Source organism: Pyrus communis, chromosome 12, assembly GCF_963583255.1.
Source record: "Pyrus communis chromosome 12, drPyrComm1.1, whole genome shotgun sequence".
Taxonomy (NCBI): Eukaryota; Viridiplantae; Streptophyta; class Magnoliopsida; order Rosales; family Rosaceae; genus Pyrus; species Pyrus communis.
Window position 1 is genome coordinate 22,576,244 of NC_084814.1, and position 18,383 is coordinate 22,594,626.

At 37.4% G+C, this 18,383-nt stretch overlaps 2 protein-coding genes across 3 annotated transcripts; one reads left to right on the forward strand and one right to left on the reverse strand.

Moving 5' to 3' along the window:
- The first annotated feature begins 4,852 nt into the window (after positions 1 to 4,852).
- LOC137711096 (protein EDS1L-like) lies at positions 4,853 to 7,436 on the forward strand. Its single transcript, XM_068450299.1, has 3 exons — positions 4,853 to 5,255; positions 5,735 to 6,487; positions 6,567 to 7,436. Exons 1-3 carry the CDS (start codon positions 4,887 to 4,889, stop codon positions 7,293 to 7,295), a joined length of 1,851 nt encoding a protein of 616 aa, XP_068306400.1. The 5' UTR covers positions 4,853 to 4,886; the 3' UTR covers positions 7,296 to 7,436.
- Positions 7,437 to 7,503: 67 nt separating this feature from the next.
- LOC137711097 (uncharacterized) lies at positions 7,504 to 10,571 on the reverse strand. Of its 2 annotated transcripts, XM_068450301.1 has the most exons (4): positions 10,357 to 10,571; positions 10,177 to 10,240; positions 9,141 to 10,039; positions 7,504 to 7,717 (listed from the first exon to the last, which is right to left on the reverse strand). In XM_068450301.1, the coding sequence occupies exons 1-3, from the start codon at positions 10,435 to 10,437 to the stop codon at positions 9,168 to 9,170; spliced, it is 1,017 nt and encodes a 338-aa protein (XP_068306402.1). In that variant the 5' UTR covers positions 10,438 to 10,571; the 3' UTR covers positions 7,504 to 7,717; positions 9,141 to 9,167. The 2 variants fall into 2 exon arrangements, with proteins under 2 accessions (XP_068306402.1, XP_068306401.1); XM_068450300.1 differs by lacking the exon at positions 7,504 to 7,717 and having other exon boundaries at positions 8,895 to 10,039.
- Between the last annotated feature and the right edge of the window lie 7,812 nt (positions 10,572 to 18,383).

The window sequence follows — 18,383 nt, forward strand, 5'->3', positions numbered from 1 at the left end:
GATGCGCTGGCACTCAGCTCCTTTAGTCTGCTCACAGTGAATAGTGATAGGCCCCATGATCAGTTTAATTGGCCAAATCATCTCCATCTCTAAAACTAAATAGCCTAGTCAATTTTATTAAAATATTATTAATTTCTGACTTTATAAAAAAATAATATTAATTTTTGACATTTTATTTATTTTTTTAAAAGTTTTTTTGTCGAAAAATTTGGATCGTTGATCAGAAAATCAAATGGTCCTCATTGTGCCACATCAGTACCTACTAATTTTAAATTTCAAATTTTTTTTTACCATTGTAATCCAACAGCCCATAAAAATTGCCGTTCGAAATCCAAAAGTCCTCATTGTGCCACGTATCCACACGGAAGAACCACATATTGCGCCTGCACAGTGGGCCCACCTCTGCGATGATGTCGGCCACTCGCAACCACACGCGTGTGTTTTCCACACGCTAGGTGCAAAAAAAATAAAAGAAATATCAAGTGGCTGACGTCAGCCTGTTGTCATGTAGGCCGGTCTCTAGCTCAGCATGTTTTGGGCCGGCCTATGGATTGGCTTGGGCTGGGTGCCAACCTATTTAGATGGGCTGGAGGGTTTTTAATGGGTGCCAGCCTATTTTTCCCACTTTGGACCAGCCTATGTGCTTAGGGTGGACTTGCTATAAAGGAACCACGAGGATCGCAAAATCACACGTGTTGAAGTTGTGTGTCTCGATACATGCCATGAACATATATGGGCATAAAAACAAAAAAACAATGCCTTCTCTCTAGCTCTATTTCGCAGTAAATTTCCAAATCAACCGAGCAAACACAATTTCCTGCAAAGTAAGAAGAAACTTTCAACGAAGTGGAAGGCCCGTCAACCAAGTCTTTAAATATTAAGAAAACAATTTCTTCTAGTCTTCTTTAAGTGAAAGCATATGTGGACCCGGGTGGTCTCGGGACCACCCAGAAATGTGAAGAAGCGCATGTGAAGATCTCTAATGATCATCCAACGGTTTGGACAAGTGGTAGATGAGAGAATATTTAAACCAAGAAGAAAGATTTAATTTAGATGAAGAGGAGCACAAAGAAGACCACCATGGCTGTGCTGTTCTTGGACCTTGGTTCCATAGAAGAAGAAAGACTCCCTCTCCATTTCCCACTTGTCAACTCCCTTTTTTTTTTTTAATTGTTATCCAATCAGGTTATGCCGCCTAACATTTTAATTAATTAAAAGGTAGTGTATTACTCAAGAATACTTTTTATTAAATTTATTCAACTTCTGAAGAATATTTTGCAAAGTATTATAAACTCTTAATTACTTGAACTTTCATCTTAAACTACTGAACTTACTAAACACTAAAGCAAAAATTCAAATATTTTAGGGTGTTATATGTTAAATAAATAATTTCAATTCTCAAAAGTTTAGTTTTTTTAGTGTAAATAGACACTTACATATGTGACATATACGTGCCTAGGCCACTTTTACGGGCGTAGGATTTCTCACCAAACAACGTTATGCAGGCACCAATCTGCGTCTTGACAGATTTGATCACTCCAATCAACAGCCTGTCACCGGCAGTCTGCCTCACGCTCTGTATCAGCTGCGGGCGCGTTACCTTGTTCTACTGCAAAATCAATCGAAAAGTTCGAAATAAAGTGATCATGTTGTCATGATTCATGAAGATTAAACATGAGAAACAGAAAATGCCATAAAACTTTGAATTCGTTGTGACAAGCAACAAGCAAGTGCATTTTCTGAGGAGGCAAGAGCTTCGAGAGAATGGACATCAGAGTAGGGAAGCTCATCCAGGGAGATGTCGGGGTGGTCTCAAAGCACTCTGCTGCATAGTTGGCACATCTGAAACAACTGAACATGCAAAACCAGAGTTAAATCTCAGTCCGAAAACCCGAAATCTTCACCAAACCAAACAAGGAACACAAACCAAATTACCAATTCAAATTTCGAATTGAGCTACTAACCATTAGGGAGAGTGCTAGGAGCCTTGAAACTGATCACATGACAAGGATAATTGTGAGAGTTCACGATAGCACTCCAAACAACATATCTTCTCGGATTGACCAGTTTCCACTTCAGTGTCTTCCTCCTTGCAGCTCGATTGCTTTGAGCCCGGCACTACCATTTCTGCCTTCCCCAATATCGCACGGCACAGCAAGATGTGCTTCAGCCCATTTCCATCCACAGCGGACGACAATGCCCTACACAAATGTTCAATACAATCCCCTAATTTTTCGATAAAGCTGAAACGTTTCGATATTAAAGATGTTGAACCTTGGCATTCTTGGTCCTCTGTATCCGCAACTCCTCGAGAAATTAGTACAAAACAGGACACTAGTCATATATGAACCTGTTCTTACCACTAAAAACACGTTCATTAATTAGTACAGCTGATTACACGTGTTCTTACCGGTAAGAACATGTTTAGTTGTAGAGCTGAAAAATTTACAAGCTAAGAACACGTGTAAATTTTCAGCTCAATCAGAGAATGTGTTATTACCGGTAAGAAGATGTTCATATATAACTAGCGTCATGTTTTGTACTAATTTCTAAAAAAATAATTTTAGGCCTCGAGGTCTACTCCTTCCTAGATCCTCTTTATTGACTGAATGCAGGGCATGACATGTCTTGACACGCTAACCCTCCATTGGCATGTTGAGTGTGAGTTCATGTGGAGGTGATGAAGAAGCTTGTTCCTCGTTTGACGGTTAAGAGGGCTTCAGAACCAAAGTTCGTGCTTATTCTAGGCATGCATAGATAAGGGTTAGTGCTATATGTTTGGTCCTTCCTAACCCCATTGCACGTCGAAAGCGAGTACAAGTGGCAGCAACGAAGTTTCTTGGTCCCCGTTGAACTCTTCGGTTGACCCTGTTGCCTCGTTTACGATGGGCTTGTGCGAGCACAATGTGGGATACTACGACGCGTTCAAGCTTGAAAAGCACAGGAAAGATTTCGACGCGAATGTGACAAGGCTTGTGCTTGCAGGCATATGGGATGAGATAACTGATATGCTAAAAAAATATGATCTTCCTGATGAAATTGAGGCTATATCAGATTGGGTAGAGCTGGGAACTGAATATCGCCACCTTGTCGAGCCTCTTGAAATTGCTAACTTCTACAGGCACGCAAGGGGAGAAGACACCGGAGTCTATATGGAGAGAGGTAGGCCAAAGCGTTACAAATACACACAATGATGGCTCGAGCACGAAAAAAACTGCCAGTACCCCGGGGGAATCCTGCCTTTGGGGAGAGTTGGAGGAGTTGCACAATCTTTCTGGCGACGACCAGGACCACCAGGCAGTGAACAAGGAGAAAAAGAGAGCGATGAACCTTCAGGGACAAGTAGGAAAATGGATTGAGGACAGGGTTCTCGGCAAGGATGTGTTGAAGTCGTCCACCTTCAAGGCATGGTGGAGCGAACTCCCCGTTGACCTCAAAACTGAAACTATTTCGGGACTTATGAATGGTTGAGGAAATATGCAAGTGGATTAGTACCAATTAAGTGATAATATTGGGGGCAGACCTAGGAGTAGTGCCGTAGCCATTGGCATTGACGGTGTGCCAAGTGAGGTATACATGCTATGTCAACCAATGAGTTTATCGCGTTGAGTATTGGTTATATGTGGCAATTGTCATATCACGTTGTACATGAATGTGGTAAAAAATTATGGTTTGTCTAGTATTTTCTGTTTAGATATTTTTTTTCCAGTACTTACAAACATTCACGTTTTTCTTGAGCTTTGGGTGTCATCGATGACGATTTAGCATTGACTTTTGGTCTACCTAAGCCTGTAACGTAACTTGTAACGGTCAGACTCTCCTTCCTATGAAAGTGAACCCCATATTACAGAACAAAGCGTTCCTCTGCCTGGCTCCAGCTATTCACCCAAGTTTGAATCCACTCTCTACAGTTTTAGTGTTTTGCTTTGGTATAGTTTTGGTTACAAGTACAGTTTTCGTTTGTAATAGTTTTGGTTCCAGACATGCTAGGAATGTTCAGCACAAATAACATCTATACTTTTCTTAAGGGAACCAGAAGGCTTACAAAAATATGACAACAAAATGCAATTGTTGAGGTTGTGTGGCTCGATACAAGCTATGAACACAAGCGAGCGTGACAATTCACTGCACAAATACCACAATAATTTACACGCCAAAAAAAAAAACGGAAAGAGCACTAAATCGGCATAAAAACAAAAACAATGTCTCCATTCTAGCACTATTTTACAGTAAATTTCCAAAGCAACAGAGCAAACACAATTTCCTGCACAGTGAGAAGAAACTTTCGACGAAAGTGGAAGGCAAAGACGTTGCATTGCAGTATTAAGAAAACATTTTCTTCTAGTCTTCCTTTTTCTTTTGGGTCAACTTCTAGTCTTCTTTAAATATTAAGAAAACATTTTGTGGAATTAGTAGGAAACTTACATGTGAAGTACATCAAATTTAAGCCTCGTCAGCCAAGGTAAAGCATTACTTGTTTATGACAATTAATAAACACTTTACAGAAATATCCTAACCACGTCAATCATATACATGCCATCTTTACACCTACTCGCAACCAAGAGGGCCACTAATGAAGTCAAATAAAGATGCGTCCTCCTCTGTTGTGTGTGGGAGTGCAGATGACGTATATCATAAAAAAAAATGAAGTTCTGTTATAAAATTAATTGGTAGTATGAGAATAATACAACAATTCATACTCCCAATAGTCGACTGGTGAAGACAAGAATTCCAACCAAAACAAAACAGGAAGCCCAAGTCTTGACCAAGACTTGAGGGCATCCTTATACTTTTCTCATCCATTCCATCCCGCCACTCCTTTAAAGCAAGACCCAAATCAAATTATCAAAAACCAGAAAAGAAAAAAAATACCATAATTTAGAAAAATGGGAAGTGAAAGGCTGGGAGAGAAGTTGAATATAAGCGAGGAGCTTATCAAGAAAAGCTGCTCTCTTGCCTTCAAGGCACACAAATCCCCAGATGATCTGTTTCATGTGGAGGAATATGCTTCTGGATCATCAGATGTTGTTTTCAGCTTCCCAGGATCTTGGTCTGTGGAGAGTTGGGCTTCTGGAGAAAGTGCTTTTGGGGAAAAAAAGATCCAACTTTCACTCTTTCCTTCCATGAAAAGCATAGGTCATTATGATGAAGCTGCAGGACCTGGTGGGCACCAAGATTTTGCCATTGCAAGTTTCAACCAAGCCTTTTTGCAGAAGTTTGAACATGTATTGCAGAATTCCCAGCTTAAAAATAAGGTATCAATTTGATATTGTTATTCATTTGCTATAGTTGCTAATTATAAATTTTTAATTTTGCCACATAAACATTATATGTAAAAGAATGTAAAGTACTACGTCGAAAACTTAGACAAAATAAAACGCTATGTATAAGCGAGTGTATTCACAATAAAATTATACAAGTGCTAAAACTGACGCGGACTTTTCATGTATAAGCATTTGATAGCGTTACACTTTAAAGAAAAACACTTCAAATCCAATACTTCAGAAAAACTGTCTACTGCGTGAAGATTTTTCCTCCTGATGTGCTATTTAAGTGCTTTTGCATAAAACGTATAGTTTTCAGAGCAATTTTCCTAGTTTACTAAACTATTAACATTTTGACATTTTGTAATAAAACCCGACACCTATTGGCTGTGCCTTAGTACGCACAAATATAATGTGTTGCGGGATGTTAATTAGTAACTCAGGTGGTCTTTCATTCTTAATTCTCTCAGGTACAAGAGGTTGTCAATGAAAGGAAGAGAATAGTATTTACCGGCCACTCTACAGGCGGTGCAACTGCCGTGCTTGCCACAGTCTGGTGCTTTGAAAATTACCCGAAACAAAGCCATGAAACATTTTTCTGTGTGACTTTCGGGTCTCCCCTTATTGGTAACCATATTATTTCCCATGCTCTTAGGAGAGAAAATTGGTCTCAATACTTCATACATTTTGTCATGAGATATGACATTATCCCTCGGATTCTGCTTGCTCCGCTCTCTTCCATTCAACATGAATTCGAGAGGATCCTTCCCTTCTTCGACCCAAATTCCCCCGCCTATGCGAGTGAGTCGATTGGATCATCCCAGGAAGCCTTCCTTTTGTTTAGAAATGTGATGAGAAATGCAGCATCTCTTACAACTCATGCTGCTTCCAAACTACAGGGGAGTACCAACCCATTACTCGAAACTGTAAAAAAGTTCGTTAAGCTAAGCCCGTACAAACCTTTCGGAACTTACATTTTTTGCACCGGCAACGGGAAACTGGTTGTCATGAAAAACCCTGAAGCTGTGCTGCAACTCTTGTTCTACTCGTGTCAATTGAGCAGCGAAAGTGAAGGAGCAAGGATCGTGCTTAAATGCTTAAACGAGCATTTGGCCTACGAAAATGAGCTTGAAGGCAGCTTGGACATGCAGTGTGTGACTTATGATGATAACCTAGAAACGCTCCCCTTAGCCTCAGATGGTTTCTTTGATGACCTTGGCATGGTAAGTACTTTAATCGTTTCAATAATATTACATCACTTCTCTTCAAAATAGTACGCTCTAACTTTGTCGAAAATCGCAGAGCGAAAGGGCTAGATTATGCCTTCGCGCAGCAGGAGAATTCGAGAAGCAAAAACGAAGAAACCAGGAGAAAGTTGGTTCAAAACTGGAGATGATCACGAAACATTTGAAAATAATTGAAGACTACCGGGCCTTATGCGAGCACACTGTCGGATATTACAAAGCCTTCAAAATTCATAAAAACAAGACAGATTTCGATGCTAATTTGAGCAGGATTGAGCTAACAGGTATAATGGATGAGGTCATTGAAATGTTCACAAGATACGACCTCCCCGATGAACTGGAGGCTACAAAAGAGTGGATAAATCTTGGAACTAGGTATCGCCGCCTTGTCGAGCCTCTCGATGTGGCTAACTACTACAGGCACTCGAAGGACGAGGACACCAAATCCTATATGAAGAAAGGCAGGCCAACGCGCTTCAAATGGATGCAGAGATGGCTCGAGTATGAACAGAAACTGCAAACTGGTTCATGCGGGGAGTCTTGCTTCTGGGCAGAAGTGGAGGAGTTGCACAAGCTTTCCGGCAACTTTGTGGCGGTATACGAGGAAAGGGAGAGAGTTTTGAGAGTTCAGGAGCAAGTAGGGAAATGGATTCAGGACGGGGTGATCGGTAAGGATGTGTTGCTTAAGTCGTCCACCTTCGAGGAATGGTGGAGCAAACTTCCCGCTGACCTACAAACAGAAACGATTTCGCTACTTGTGAATGGTTTAGGAAATGTGCAAGCGTAACAGTACGATGGTGTGCAAATTTGGTTCCAACGAGTGGGAACCGAGAATAAGATGTAGAGTCGTCTTCATTGTGTATGTCTAAATGTATGCCAGTTCCTGTAAGCCTTACAGAATAACAGCAAAACCTGGATTTTTCGTGGATTTGTTCGTTTTCAAGATCAAACGCGAAATATAGAACTTGACACACCCCGTTCTGACGTACTCGAGATCAAACTAAAAAGATTTACGCAGAACGGCACAACAGGATTCAATCTTATCATACATCCTACACCGGCACGTTAATTTGCTCGAGTGTGCTACAAATCACTTCCAGATAATACATTATATGTTCCGAACGAATAACATGTATAAGATAACCAGAAGGGTCACAAAATAACATTAGTTTGCTGGACTGTCGGGAGCTTTTATAAATGGCTTCCCTACTGCACATGCACAAGAGAGATCAGATTAGTTTGCTACAACGCGTTTTCAACACATGGAGGGAGTGCACAAAAGAACATCAACATTACTAATCAAGGTCATAGTCGACGAGAAGAAACACATAAAGCAAATACTAGTAATCACCATAAGAACTACGAATTCTAAAACGTAACAGTAAGCATCAAGACATGAATAGTTTCGTTATGTGTAAAAGGCAAATTGGTGTATCAAACCATTCCATATATGAAGAAATGCAAGTGAAACATTTGAGTTTAATTTCCTTGCTACGGCTGCTTGAGAAAGAACAGAGAATCCATGTATACAGTCAAGTTAAACTGCAATAGAAATACGAAAAAAGCCATGAAAGATACAGACAAGTGAAACAGTGATAGAAACATGAAAAAACCCATGAAAAGCAGGACTTACAAGTGACCGGAGTCATTATCTCCAGGTTCCTGAGGGATAAAAGATACCCTCTGTATTTTTTTGTCGAAGGAGATAAAAGATAAATAGTACTAAATCAAATGCAACATAAGTCTAATACCTTCATGCCTTAAACATTTGACTAATCCATAGACAGAAGTTGAAAAGGTACATAGCCCTCGACAGAGGGGTTAAGACCCTCGACGATGGTACCAACACCGTCCTAAGCAAGAGAAGCTCCTAGGTTCCCTCTTGAAATTGTACCCTATTCTCTCACATGAAACATGTTACCAGCAAAAACTAATTGTAGATTACGGTTTGCTAATATCCATGTTAACCTTAAAAGACTGATGCCCATGTACAGAAATCTTACCCAGACGAAGCTCCACATGAAAATTCTACACACCATAACCTTAGAAAACTAAGATCCCCTACATTAGAAGTATAAACAGGTAAGTGTATAACATTGTTCTCAAAAGTTAAACAAATATATTAATGGACCACAAACAAGATCCGAAATTTCTAGATTACCATGACTTAACAGCTGAGATTAATGAAAGGGACCTCGCGTTTGAATCCAAATCCAGCCATAGAGATGTACAATTATGAAGAAACTATAGAGTTAAACCATTAGGAACAACTCATCCGGGATACGGATGGCTTCTACACCATTAATTAGAAATGAAAATAAACCAAAACTAAAATACGACAACCAAATACTACATAAAGGAAAAATTAAACTAAAAGAAGTAGCATACCAGAGAATAATTGATTCATGTATTGAATTTCTATACCACCTTATATATTCACATAAGAACACCGAGTCACTGAGTTCTAAATCAGCAAATGCACCATACAGATAAGAACCAACTCAAAATAGAAGCAGGTCAATTCCGGGCGCTCAAAACCCTATATACCCACATCTAACTAGCTAAATCAAATTCTAACACTGTAAAACACACAAAACGGAGGACTCGAAAAACCAGAGACCAGCATACATACATAACTCACGAAAAGCAGAAGCTCTCCTTAGGACCTTGTGATCATGCTACAAGAACGAGGCAGCTGAAATGTGAGACTTCCTCCATGCACACTTGTCTCTGCCTCAACAGGCTCATGCTCGTACGGCTTCCTGCAGCCAGGGCAGCGACCGTCCTCCTCCAGAATCCTATTGTGGCAGAAAAGGCAGAGCCGGAATCCGCACAAGCAAGGCAAAAAGCTCGTGTCCGTGAAATCCAAATCTTCATAGCATATAGGACACGAGGATGGCACGGCAACACCATTATAGGCCCAAGGAACACCACTACAACTGTAATGTTTCCGGTTTGAATTCGGCAAGCTAAGCTGCTTAGCCAAATTGGGCAGACTCTGAGGCCGAAATGCATCGTCAGGCCTCCAAGCATGGGCATTCCCCCAAGCTTTAGGGATAGCTCTGCCACACTGAGGGTTCAAATTCTCAACCCCATCGGACCCAATAGTCGTTTCCTGAGGAGAAACCATTTGAGCAATTGGCTCTGGGGGCGATTCTGGACATGGGATTTTCGGCTTCTCATCCGCAGCTAAGGCGTCAGCCACCGCTTCCCAATCGTCCAAGCAACCATCGTCACCACCAACTTCCTCATCCTCTGTGATATTACCAGAGCAACAGCCACCGCTGCTACTACTGCTGCTAGTAAAGGTAGTCTCGGAATAGTTGCTGCCCAAGACACTACTTGTCAAACTGGTCGGACTGTTCGACTCCAAATCGCTGTCATAGTGGTGGTGATGGTGGATCGATCCGTCAATCTGTCCACCTCTGGGCTTCATCTCCATATTACCAAATGAACGGTTGTTATTCCGCTCCTTGCCCACTTTAATGACGCCGTTCAGTTCCTCCTTGCAATCCTTGTTCTTCACAGCGCCTAAATCCCACCAAATCCAATCAATCAAATGCCAAAAACAATAAATTTTTACAGAAATCCCCACAAATCTCCGAAATTTAACAACATATACAATCACAAAGCAATTAAATGTATAAATTATAAGATCGCATGCACACCTTGAGAAAGCCATTGCTCCCGACGAACATCGAGCTTGCACTGCTTCAATTTGGCAGACCTGGCCTGAAAAATCCCCAAATAAATCAATCAAATCGTCAAAAATCAATCAAGAAACAAACTTTCGCACCTAGAATCTCAAGAAATCTAAAAAAAGAGGGAATTAAAATTTGAAATCTCACCCTCTTCTTCTTCCCCAAATCCCTGCCGCCGTTGTTCGGGGCTGCATGGACGGAGGCGCTGGTAATTGCATCGGAAAGCATTGTTCCTGTCTCAACGGACGGATTCAAAATTCCAAAGATTCACAGAAAAACCCTAAAATTTGGTAAAAATCTTCAAGAGATTGAGAGAGAGAGAACAGGATGGATAACGGAAATTCGTAAACTTCTCTGCTCCGCTCGCCCTTTCGTGCTTCTAGAAACGTCTGGGTGAGTTACATTTATATAGCGGTTTATTCACGTAAATGCCCCTGTATTTTATTTAATTTTCGGGCTTGTCCCATTGAGGTTTACAGAATTTTGATCCCTTTTTAGGGAATTATTTATGTACGGAAAGGGTGTTTTTGTAAAGTGCTTTTAACGAAAAAACGTGCATGATTCCGCTTCACGGAGACTTTAAATCCGATACGCCATCGTTTCAGGTTTTGATTCTCTAGGAATTTTTATCTTTTGAATAATTACAAAAATATTGGTGCACGAACGTAAAAGTAAATTCCAGATGAGATACACTTAATTACACATTAATATCGATAACCTTCTTAATTTATTTTTTAAAAATTAAAATTAAATTAAATAAATAAATTTACTGTACTTCAAGTATTTCTTAATCCTTATAATATTAATTCTAAAAGAAATGCCGATCTCACTTAATGGGATAAGCCCTGATTGTTATTGTTATTGTTGTATTCTTATTTTAACGACAATATCCATAGGATAATCAATGTGATTAAGAACGCGTGTTCAATAGCTATATTTGCACAATTTGACTGCATCTTTGAAATTCATTGTATTGAGTATTTCATATCCCGGCAAATTTGTAATAAATAGTAATTTTACACTCGTTTTCTCTTTTTGCACTTTCTTCTCGTTTAAGTCGTATTTTCATGATAAGACTTACGGTTTGGTTAATGGGCTGCAATGCAAGTAATAATTTTACACTCGTTTTCTCTTTCTACATTTTTTTTCTCGTTTTGGACGAAGTTTCATGTTTACTCAAAGTTTTACTTGAAAGGGTCAAAATAAAAATAAAAATAAAAAATTGCATGAAAAATAACATGAATGCACATCGTTGTTTTGGGTTTAGAAGTTCAAGATGGTGACATTAAATCAAATACTTAGTGAAACTCAACTCCTTACAAATTTCTACTTTCTTCTGACTATCTGAATTGGATTAGGACAGAAGTATGATTAACATAAAGACAATTGTCAATTATATATGTATATTTATATTACTACCACTCTTCTCTTCCATCATAAAAACATGCATTAACTGCTTATTTAATTCAAAATTTAACTTGTTATGGTATAAATAAATATTCTGTAGTTGGTATGGTATCTACGTGTTTCATACTAAAAGTTTTTTTATTGTTCATACGATGACAGCCAATATAATATGTTCATATGTGTTTGATGACCGCTTTTGAACCAATATGGTTGTTTGAAATTGACATATATTCTCAGTTTGATTCTTCACAATGAAAATCGATAAAAGTGGTATCTAAGTTTGTCCATCATGAATCGTTTTGGTCATTCTATGAAAAAGCTGTCAATATATTTATTAAATTGTCACATAAACGACCACGTGACCACCTTTTAAAGGGTTTTTTTGACCAAACCGACTCTTTTACTTAACGAGAATATTGACAAATTTTTTATGAAATGACCAAAATGATTAGCGGTGAACAAACTCAAGGACTACTTTTATCGATTTTCATTGTTAGGGACTAAAGTAAAGAATTATATCAATTTCATATATTGTTTTGGCTAAGAAGTCATTTGATGACACATAATGTGACAATAAACTTATGTTGGTTTAGTTATACTATTGGGAGATATTTAATTTGATCGTTGCTATCAATTGTTGATCATGATTCATCAAGATATGCGTCTTCAGACTCATTGAGATATCTACATAAAAGTTGACGATCAACTCGGTTGCCATGAGTGCAAGATGCTAGACAAAATGCTTCGTAAAACCGGAACTAATGAGCTGACGTCTCAACTCTTAAAACTATATTTAAGTGATGATTAAGAAGATGGTTAGTCAAAATTATAGTACTAAACCAACCTTAAAACCCATCACCATATATATTGACATCACATCATGTGTAATTCCACCCCTATGAATCATATATTTAATATTGACGTCGATCAAAATATGTAAGATTTAAAAAAATACGTTGCCTAAAGAAAAGATTTCAAAATATGCATAAATATCGAGGGAAAAATGAAGGAGCCGGCCTTTGACTAGCAGGCAGGCATAGCCATATTGTTTTTGCCAATTCAAGAAATCAAGCTGTTGCTAGCTGCGGCATAATCGTGTGTTAATTAATATGCATTGCAACGTCAACAAAATTTTAGAGCAAAATTTAAAATTTGTATATGACCTCGCATCGAGTTTAGAATTCGTTCCTTAACTTAATAAAACGTGTACCATTGATCTTTGCCGTTAACTTCCACAAAATAATTGTTAGTTTGATGATGTGTCATCTATGTAGGTCCCACATAACCAAAATCTTTCACCATCCAAACAATAGAACATTGATATTCATCTTCACTTGTAAGTGAGAGATTTTAGTTCGATTCTCACTACGACGAATTGAAACTGAATTATTGTGGTTAGTTCATTGTAAGACTTAACACACTTTTCACTCAATAATACAAATTATATCGTGTGTGTAAAAAAAAATAGACCTTTTGGAATTCAATCAATAACAAAGTTACAAAAATGGCTTAAATTAATTGCTCTACTCCAATTTGACCAAAAAAAAAAAAAAAAGGCTCTGCTCCAAAAGAAAAAAATTATACGCTTAATCTTCATGGAGATGCAGGTCCTGCAGGGCATGCCAGTGCTTATTGGCTCTAATGGTCATGTACTAGGCCACTTATTTTCAGCTCCATCAACTAAAACAAGTTTAAGTTCCATCCTAATACATGCAAGATGTTCCTTCAGTTTTTAACGTAGAATCACATTCTCAATGCGCGCTCATAAGGGGTGTCATTTATCTTAACGCATAAACAATATATATTGAGTGACGTGAGAACGCATAGATCTTTGAGCTCAACACGTAAACGTAAATGTTTCACCTTAAAACATATTGGCACTAGGAGAGCAGCTAAACTTCTTACAAGCACATGTAGTGCAATGTCTTTCAACATCAACACGATAACTATGAATAAACAACGTAAGTCAATGCAAACATTACAATTTGTAATTCAATAACTGAAAAAATAGAAATTAAATTGATTATTGGGAAATTTAAACCAGTAAACAATCGTTCTTCATAAGTAAACCATCCAATACAAATCCAGTCATTTGTGGTAGATTTTGGCTTCATTGTTGGACATTTCTTTCAATCTATAGCTTTCGACTGAAATTTGCTGGTAGGAAGCTGTAAAACTCGTCGAGAAGATCACGATCCTGAAGAAGAAGGGTCACCTGCAACAATATTCAGCAACAGTTTCAATAATATGTTTTTTTTTTTCAGTCAATTTATGACTTGTATGTATATACGGGTTCCTTGTTATGTCGTATGAATAAGAATCTCGTCCAACAAGAGGTTTGTAACTCACGTAATTGAGAGTGATTGTGAACATATATTCATACGTGTGTGTTCAAAATCTCCGTTTCTAATATATGTACAAAAATAATAACAATAATATTAACCTCGTCCACTACTTTGGACATGTCTATCTTCTTCGCCTGAAACTCATTCAGAATATGCAAGAACAACCTGTATTTCTGCTCGTCATTGGAAAATCGTTTCTGCAAAATTAAATACGTAGAAAAACAAATGGAAAAAAAATTAAAACAATATATAGTTCGTGTCAAAAAAAAATAAAAAATAAAAAACAACACTTGCAAATTTGTTGCTTTGAAACGTTGTACCTTGACTTTATTTACTAAATTTAACGCGTCTTCAAATTCGGCCTCAAAAAGCCAAACGGGTCTTGCAACCATCTTCTTTTTTTTTTTTTTCCTTTTCAGCAAGAAGCTGTCCAAAACTAAAATGCTCATAATAACCAAAAAATTAGGGTTTACGCAAGGAAAAAAAACTTGCTTACAAAAAATATCGAGAAATTACTCAGAGGTTCACAGGTAAAAGTTTACAAACATTTTTTAGATATATTTAAAAATAATAATAATAAGAAGGGCAACTCCATTTTAGCAAGCAGTTAAATGACATGTATGAAGGACAACTCGAATTTTCAGAAAAACATCACCCAAGTCATTTAAGAGACTCATTGGAGTTCGGATGGTCAGTTGAGAGTACTCATCAGTTGACCCCCTTGCCCCTTGATAGGTCTGACATTGGACCAAGTAATAATGCAAAATATGTAAAATATATTACCAACAGTGAGTTTCATATAAATCTCACATCAATCAACGGTTTATTCATGACCCGTAGATTACAAATTATGATAGGGTTGAAATACAACGAAAAAAAGAAGAAAAAAATTTAACAAATCGAATCGAAAACTCATTCAGATATGCAATTTCTAGGGTATCAAGATAGTTGAAAAGTGAGCATACTAATTACCTCAGTTTAAACTCGAAGCACCAGTGCTGAACAAATATTGAAGATCACGTTTAAATAGAGGGAGACACTCTTAATCTGTTCAACTTTGACACAAATTCCTTGTTTAACGAAACAGTAATCCATTTAATTAGACTAATTAGTTAGATTAGAACACTGTTTCTGGAGTGGCGTGAGTTTTTTGTTACCCCAATCTTTATCGACCAAACGGTTTGATTCCTACACAATAACAAACTTTATGGTGATGAGAGTCATGCTAACTCACGAGATAAATATATTACTCAAAATAAATATTAATTAAAAAAATTAAACTCACTTGCAACTTTTCGACTACCGTGTGAGTTTACAACAACAATAATAACAGAGTCTTATCTCATTATTTAGAATTGGTTGTAAGAATTTTAAAACGCTATTGCGTTCGATTTTGCACCAAATATTTAGTTTGTGACAAATGCTTGCCATGCTAAGAGCATAAATCGGGCCAAGATTAAACAAGGTTTTTGGACTTGCCACAACAAAAACCCAATTAGTCCCGCAACTAAGAAAGTAGAATTATGGATGAAATCTTCTTGATGCTATTGGAGCTCATAAGAACAATGCTTAGCTACTCAATAATGAGTAAGAACTCTGACTTAACAATTTTTGTCTCTGATTTATAAAATTTCGTGCCTATAATAGGAATAATTCATATTATAAATCACTATGCAAAGATAATTCTTGCAAAAGTTGAATATAAAATAAGGTCATTTAGTCAATTAATTATGGAAAATAGATAGACGGTTTGTAATGCTTTTACTATTTTTATCCATCTGTTTTTATACAGTTCACTGACTAAACGAGCTTAGAGCATTTACTATACTAAGAAAAAGTGGGCTGGACTTATTTTAAAGATTTGCATTGGGCTAAAACTTAAGCAAGTTTTCGAAATCTTTGGATGGCCAAATTATTGAGGGCCCAAAAAACAATTCTTGGGTGTCCATAAAATCAGCACCAAAGGAAGAATGAAACTGTCCCTGTCCTATTTAGTTCACCTTTCCATTTCAAATCCAACCACAAAATTATGTTGCCACCAACAAGTTCAAGGCAATTTTCAGGTGTATGCATCTCATTGCGTGGGGTTCTATGACTGGTTAGATCTGATGTTGAAGGCCTAAAGTTAGGGAACTTCAAGTTTGGACTACCATATCCAACAATCTTGTGGTCCTCAATATGGTTGACCATGGCCTAAACCCAAATTACAAAAATGATAACATCAAAGTATAAACATCAAAGTTTTGGGGTAAAATTAATGTTTAGACGGCGAGCCTAGTAGCGTAGGCTTGTAACTGAGTAAGACATTAAAGTGATTGGTGATACAGCCTTGGTCAAGTGAGGCATAGTGTTTTAATTTTGTTCATTTTTGTTGCGAAGTCACTTTAAGCTCACCCTAAACCACTCGGGTTAGTAGGGATGTCCCACCCATTATGAGTGGGTAGCAAACAAAAATAATGTTTAGACCTAATACGATTATACAAACCGTAAATTTAGGTGACACTGTTGAATTTAGTCGCTCAAGCACTGTTTTATCATATGAATATGAATTATGCTGGAGTTGGTCTCTCACACATTGTTTTATCAAAAGAGTGAGATTGTTAAAATTAATCATCCACGCACTGTTTTATCTGATAGTTTGTATGGTAAATCAAATAAGTAGGTCTAATTAAACCCCAAAAAATGCGAAGAAATGAAGACCCTAAGATGGTGCCAAGGACATTTTGTTCTTTCTTTTAATTCATTCTCTTTGAAAGCCAAAGGCCACCACCTAATTGTCCTTTTCCTTTGCATGTGGAATTATGAGGTGTGTTGAATCCGATGAGTTATTTTAAAGGCACATTACAGAAACAAGTTATGAATGATAATCACCACGGTGGTTCAGTAGTCGATGACGAACTATAGACCTATATTTCACACGGTATATTCTGAGTTTGATTCCTGCGTTGTGAATCACAAGATGGTGGCTAGAGAAAGGTAAGAATACCCTTGTGAATCTTCTTAACCCCTGAAAAAATGCATTACCTTGACGAAGCCACCAACTGATTGCTTTATAAAAAGAAAGAAGTTGTGAATCATGAAAGATGATACATGTATATAGGATACAATAATTTATAATTTTAATGGCTATAATGCCACTCAAGCTAATTTTGAGTCCACATCCCATGTGGTATGATGACCTTGGAACATGCACATTGCACACCTATAAGTCCAATCAAAGTCTTGTCTTTAATTCTAAGTCACCCACCTATATATTAAAGCAAAATGATATATACCACTACAACAAAATTCCCAAAACTTAGATCTTACGATATTATAAATTCTCGTACTCTATGTGAAAAAGTTAAGAAAGAAATAGAAGGTTTTTAGGAAAAAGAATTCATACATAAGTTATCATTATGTTAACTTTTGTTATTTTATCTTTTTCAATTCATCCGATAACCAGAAATTTAAAATAATATATGGAAGGTAAAAATGACGTGTGAATAACACAACATGGCATCAAAATCCTAATGATCATAAGATTGACTATGTATATTGATGTGTCCAATTAATCTACATGAACAATAAGAAAAATTTTCACGTGACAAACAAGCATGGCAGCAGGCAGTACTCTAACCAAAAGAATGTTTTGTTCTTGGCAGTATCTGCCGCATTCCCTGTATATGGTTTGTATACACACAACTTGGGGCTTCCCAACATATCTGAACTCGTTATCCTCCACCCTTCACTTGATGCCGAGATAGATGCCAGCAATCAATATTCACTTTAATTCATCAACTACTTTTGGCAAAAATTAATTCCAAAATCAACTTTTTCCTTTCGCTTTGTGACCCAACTCCAACGACGCTCTAAAAAATTACTCTTTTCCTTCATAAATTGAATCTAGCAAGCCCTAATAAGTGGATTGACAAAAATATCCCGCCCTGCGAGAGGCACGTGACATGCTTGAACTCGTAATCCTCCACCCTTCTTCACTTAATGCCAAGATAGATGCCAGCAATCAATATTCACTTTAATTCTTCAACAACTTTTGGCAAAAATTAATTCCGAAATCAACTTTTCCCTTTCGCTTCATGACCCAACTCCAACGACGCACCAAAAAATTGCCCTTTTCCTTCGTAAATTGAATCTAGCAAGCCCTAATAAGCGGATTGATAAAAATATCCCTCTCTATGAGAGGCAGGTGACATGTTTTAACTAAAATGAATGGAAAGTAACATATGTCATATATTTCAACAGTTAAGAGAGTCCAAGTTGTTAAAAATTAAAATTAAAAATTCAAGTGGTACTAGCGTGCATGCTTTCAAGTTCAGGTTATACTTGTGTACAATCTCATACATATAACATATAACATATATACATATGTATATACATATATATATTATAATATATTACTACTTGAATACTTAAACCGGATAT